Source organism: Rhipicephalus microplus, chromosome 8, assembly GCF_043290135.1.
Source record: "Rhipicephalus microplus isolate Deutch F79 chromosome 8, USDA_Rmic, whole genome shotgun sequence".
NCBI lineage: Eukaryota > Metazoa > Arthropoda > Arachnida > Ixodida > Ixodidae > Rhipicephalus > Rhipicephalus microplus.
The window spans coordinates 83,089,951-83,095,446 of record NC_134707.1 but is presented as its reverse complement, the minus strand read 5'-3'; the positions used below and the strand labels follow the sequence as shown (position 1 = coordinate 83,095,446).

Genomic DNA, 5,496 nt, shown 5'->3' with positions numbered 1-5,496 from the left:
CGAATACCAAAGGAGGGAGGGAAACAAAAAAGCTAAAAATAAGACATGACAAACAAAGTTACAAAAACGAAATAACAATGAAGAGTGAAAACACGAAACAGAACTCTCTAGAGCCGAAATTCGTTGAAAGTTCACATATGGTTTTGATGATCTTGTGCTGGCAAGTATCGATGTGTCTCGGGCCCTCCAAAATTGTTACTACCCAAATATACCCAAATTTTCCTACGAAGTGTGTCCTCATCGGGATGACTAACATGCGGTATGTCCATACGGACATCAGCCCGACCAATTTTACAACGCCGTGTTTCATTTCGTGATGTTGTCGTTGATGATACTTCCTTAATGTTTGTCAACACGACCTCATCAAGTGCGAGGCCAAAGGGACGACTTAGTGTTCTCCCATAGTGAAGTACCAAGTACTCCCAATCGTCCACCACATTTTCTAAACGCTATGTTTTTCGATGTATCTGCACTGCTGGAGTACCTGACAGCGCAGGGGACACGTTGGTGCTCCATGTGGGCACCACAAGCATAATGAAGATTGGGTCTTCAAAGTAAATGGACTCGTTGCAGGAGCCTTGCAATGTGCGAGGCAGATTCGCTCGAAGATCACGACATTGCATATCAGTATACGACTGCCTCGTGCACCCATTCGCCACGTCGTGACTCGAGCTGGCGCTCCATGTCTCGGTTCATTATGAGAGTTCAGCGTTTCAACAGAGAGGCCCGCCGTCTTTGCGGACACGGTATGTTGGGAGCAGACGTATAATGCGTGGAACCCGGTTTGTAAACCCTCCTGCTCCGACGCTTCCCGGCTGCTCATGGCTTACATGCGAGTTTTCAAGGTGTCGCGCTACTAGCACATCGCACCAGAGTACAGCTGCGATGGACTTCGGTGGCATGGGGATTGGCCCCAAGCGTTTGTACGGCCAAGTGCGGTGTGAAGCCCACGCAACAACGAGTAGCCGAAGGACACACACAGCCATCCAGGGCCCTAGAAGTCACGGCATTGCCACTTTCACCAGCGCGGTGATACAGCAGGCGCACGAATGAGGCGGCGACTAAGGCGACCGTTTCCAATCGACACGTGGACGCAAAAGGTATACGGCCACTCTCAACCAAGCGTGCTCCGCACCATTTATATTGATTCGAAAGGTAGTTAAAAAAAATGGCCTCAATGCGAAAAGCACGCAGAAAAATTAAGCAATTTTTTCTCTTTCTTTCGTTTTTTTCGGTCTTCCTAGTTTTCTCACACTGTCGTAAATATATTTCAAGGCGAGAGGGACGCGGCAGTAAACAAGTTTGAACGTTGTCATTAGCTTAACTCCTACCCTGCCAAAGGGTGGACCCTTCCCGAAAATATTGAGAATAAATATTTGCATCATAGAGGCCCCAGCGCACTCAATCATGACTTAACTGAATGCATGTTGGCTATTGTTGTTGGTATTACGTTTATGTCACTGTATAATGTCCAATTGTGAATACTTACCTACAAAGTTAACCTAGATTTTTATTTTAAAACTTCTCAGCCAATGAAGCTAAACAACAATTTTAAACTAGAAAGTCGTACATCAAACTGTGTCCCAAACAAGTGCCTAAACAGTGATTTGAGCTTCCTTAAACATCTCACTGGTTGTTTTATTGTTTCTTGTGCCCTTGACGACGCAGTTTCTAGAGTGCGAAAGCACAACCACGGCTTTTTAGATGTTGACAAAGCTTAACGGTTGCTACACTTCAAGAACGGTGAATGTTGTTAACGCAGTCTGTTAGTTTGCTTATTTGTTCGGAGTATTTCATGTGGCATGACAATAGGAAAGAATGAATGACTTCTTTTTCACAAGAGACGAATTTTTTTAAGTTCATTGTGCAGGAACAGACTAAATCCTAGGTGGACTCACAAAGTTTGCAAAGTTCATCAGTCGTGGAAAAATCAACCGTATATTCGCATTACTGGCTACCTTCATGAGGCGATGTGATATGTCATGTGTGTAAGGAATGACTGCGAAGCTTTGCTGGCTTGTACTATAAGTGGTGATTCCTAAATCTCTGTCGGTTTTCCATTTTACATGGCAACCTAGGGTGACGCGAAATTACAGCACAAAAGAAAAAGGAACACACACAACAAGGTGCCTTTTACTTGTGTGCTGTATTTTTCGTGTTACCTTAAGTTATCATGCATCGACACCAACTAATCCACCTATTTATTTTGCTGTTTTGTTTGACGCGCCTCACAAGCTCTTAACGCAACTTACAAGGGTAGCCTGCAGCAATTAAAATAATTGTTTCGGCAAGTAGAGTGGCTTCACTCTAGGTGCAAAGAAGACTTGCCTAAAGGGTTTTGGGATGGGTTTCGTAGTTCTTTTTTCTATTAGCTTTGAATGTCATGATAAGAATGCAAGTTAGGGCCTATAGATACCGCAATATTCGTATTCCCAGCCAATATGCCTGAACGTAAAGGTAAGGGTTACGTCTCTAAACGTCAAGTAATGCTTTTCTAGTATTTAAAGTGTGATTTTGGAAGGGTGTAAGCATTGGGTGAAAGCGAACCTGAAAGAAGGAAACATATCAATTTTGCAGGTAGGACACCGCTACCTCCGGAAGTCCGGCACAGATATCCCGTTTTGCACGCAAACTCAAGGTGTATCATCACAGGGCATTATCCAAAGCCGGGAGGTTAGTTCATATTATCACTTTACAAAAATTTTCATTACAACAGGTGCCGTTGATAAAAGCAAAAAAACAATGCCTGTTGAAAAATACTAGCCAATACCGTGGAAAGCGTGGCTTTACGGCATCCAAACTTTCGACGCTCTCACATCCTATGCAGTGCATATTTTCTTATACTGCTTGCGCGGCAGACACATCACTGAATTTCAGGTTTCAAGGCGCATGCATCCACCTGGTTGTGTAATTGGCGGATCAATGAAGATGGGTGCGTGACAGGGCAGAAAAATTAGCCGCCACTTCGCCTGTCCGTCGTTATGACGACGCATGTGCGAGGAGACAGAGCAGGCAATACACTTCCTTCATTTTCTTGTGCTGCCCTATGCCGTTTTTGTAGGAGCTGTGGTCAACAGCCAGAAGCCTCCCAGGTAAAGAGCGTTTGGCTACTTTTCAGCTAGAGGAACGGTGCATGTGCCAGAGTATTCTGAAGAAGTTTGGATTGCTGTTCGCGGTGCTTCAAGGCCGAATCCATGTAAATTGTGATCTTCGGTGCTTCTGCCAGGTGTGCCAGGCAATGGAGGCAATGCAAGGAATGGGACAATCGCATTGAGACAGGCGAAGTACTGCCCACAAACCGCAGCTTTTATTTTCACACACAGTAACGTAAGCAGCGTTTCAGAGGGTTTCGAGAAGCCGAATAAGATAATGTGAACAGTTCTACGCCACCACGAAGCAGGCGTCAATCAGATCACAGCTCACAATCCCCATGAAAATTTTAATGGTAGGCAGTTTCAAAAACCATTGTGCGAATGGACCCTAAAGCTTCACCTTTAGGAGTTGAACGCGATAGTGATATCCTGCTCCTAGTGCGTATTTCAAACACTCAGTGCATGAAAACTATTCAAGATTGCTATGCACCCACTATAAGTAACCCTAAAAGAATAGGCGCACTAGCGTGTGTGCCTTTTGTAGTGCGGTACTGATTGTCAACCACGAAGCCATTATGATGATCACATATTTCGACGCCCGTTGACTATGGACGCTTGTACCACGCATTATTACTGCAATACTTCATGTTGCATTGTCAAGCATGTATACAGAACCCGTCTGCATGTGAAGCATGAAAGCTACTGTCACTGTATTTCCAAGCAGAAAAATTTCTTTTCCCTCTTTTCACAAGCACAGGCGTGGCCATGTGGTAGAACATCCGCTTGCACGCAAATGACCTGGGTTCTATCTCCACTCGGACCCGCTCAACTCTGCTTCGGTCCCCACTCTGCTCCAGGACTTATTATCATTTATTTTATTTGCATCGATCAAGATCTTTCGGTCATGCATAAGATGACAATTTTTCGCTCACGAACAACGACGCCGATGCCGGAACTTCTGAGCCCTTTAATGCTATCCCGACAGCAGCTGCCATGCCGCCATCAGGCGTCACGGGAGCTGCTAGTGTTGAGAACAGCTTCGAAAATTTGACGGACGAGAAGATATTAACACGTTTCTCCCTTATGCTTCGAGAGGTTCGTTTAGTGGCGCTTCAAAGGGTTACGAAATATAAAACCCATTTGCTTGCATCAATGAGTCGGCGAGGTGTGATAAGAGAACGCGTTGCGGAGAGGATGAAATTAAAAGGACCATATAGCTACCGAGTGAAAGCAAATCACAGGAGAGGTTCGACACAAGGGAAAACTATTGACTGAGAAACGCACATTTCCGGCTGGCGCTGTAAAATTGTGAGGGGGTGAGTCATGCCTCACATGTAAGTGATGGGTTATAAATAATCATGTCTTGAGGGCTGCTTTTAAACCTACTGGGACACCTTCTAGGTGCTAGTTTGTGCTTGTTTTCTCTTTTTTTCTTGTGCTTTAGACACGTACTAGGTTTTTCTTATTTTTTTCTTTGCTAGAAATCTTTCATAAACAATATTTACATGGCGTTCCTTTACAAATATTTAAATAAAAATATTTTCACAACCATATACTCTTTCTTTTGTCGTATTTCTTCATGGTCCTGACAGTGGAACCATTCTTGTGTTTATATTTCAGAAAGGACCGACTGCTTCTTCTTCGTCACCGAACATGATGTTCACCAACCGGATCCCGACTGCAAATATATTTTCGAGAACTACTGCCGCTCTCCGAAAATTATTTTACGAAAAACGACATCAAGGCATTGCATGCTATAAAGCCGTACTTTGTTTTGTCACGTGGTCTTCTTCGTTCATTATAGGATTAAGTCGCTGTTTACATTATATTTCATTTCAAAAAATAACACACCGTAACAGTTATTGTATGAATAATACAGTGTTGCTAAACACATGATGAAATCGCCTGCGCGAGAAAAAAGAAAATAACGACGACCGCTGAATCACCCTTTATCTAGTGTAAATGCAATAAGGCGTCCTTCTAGTTCTTTTTTGTATTGCTTATTTGTTCTGGTATCAATGGATGTCCAATGGTACATTCAATGTTACCGACAGAATCTATTCAAACAGGCTTCAAACAGGTGTGACGTTTTCATTGTTATCTGCCGATGCATTATCTTGTTCCACTGATCGGTGTTCTCATCTATTATTCAAAAACAATCATGGAAACTGTCGTTGCAGCGGCACCCGCTCTTGAAGAATTTTCTCATTTCTACCAAGAAAGCGGCTCGCAACAGAAAGGAAACGGCGAAGTTGTTCATATCCTAATTCAAAACTGAGTAGAACACAATGTTGAAGCTCAGAATACTTAAAACGTGTTCGTACCCATCTTGAGATTTTCGTAGGAGGCTCCACACAGAGACAGATCCTCATTGCCCGGATCGCGGGGAAGATTTCTGTACTTT

At 43.6% G+C, this 5,496-nt stretch overlaps 1 protein-coding gene across 2 annotated transcripts in view; it reads left to right on the top strand.

Annotated features, from left to right (window-relative positions):
* LOC119165649 (uncharacterized) overlaps positions 1–4,872 on the top strand; it is a 46,713-nt gene extending 41,841 nt beyond the window's left edge. For both annotated transcript variants that reach the window (XM_037417755.2, XM_037417754.2), the window contains 2 exons: positions 2,578–2,673; positions 4,713–4,872. In XM_037417755.2, coding sequence (XP_037273652.1) covers positions 2,578–2,673; positions 4,713–4,852 — 236 coding nt within the window. In that variant the 3' untranslated portion in view covers positions 4,853–4,872. The remainder of the gene's footprint in view (positions 1–2,577; positions 2,674–4,712) is intronic.
* The last annotated feature ends 624 nt before the right edge of the window (positions 4,873–5,496 follow it).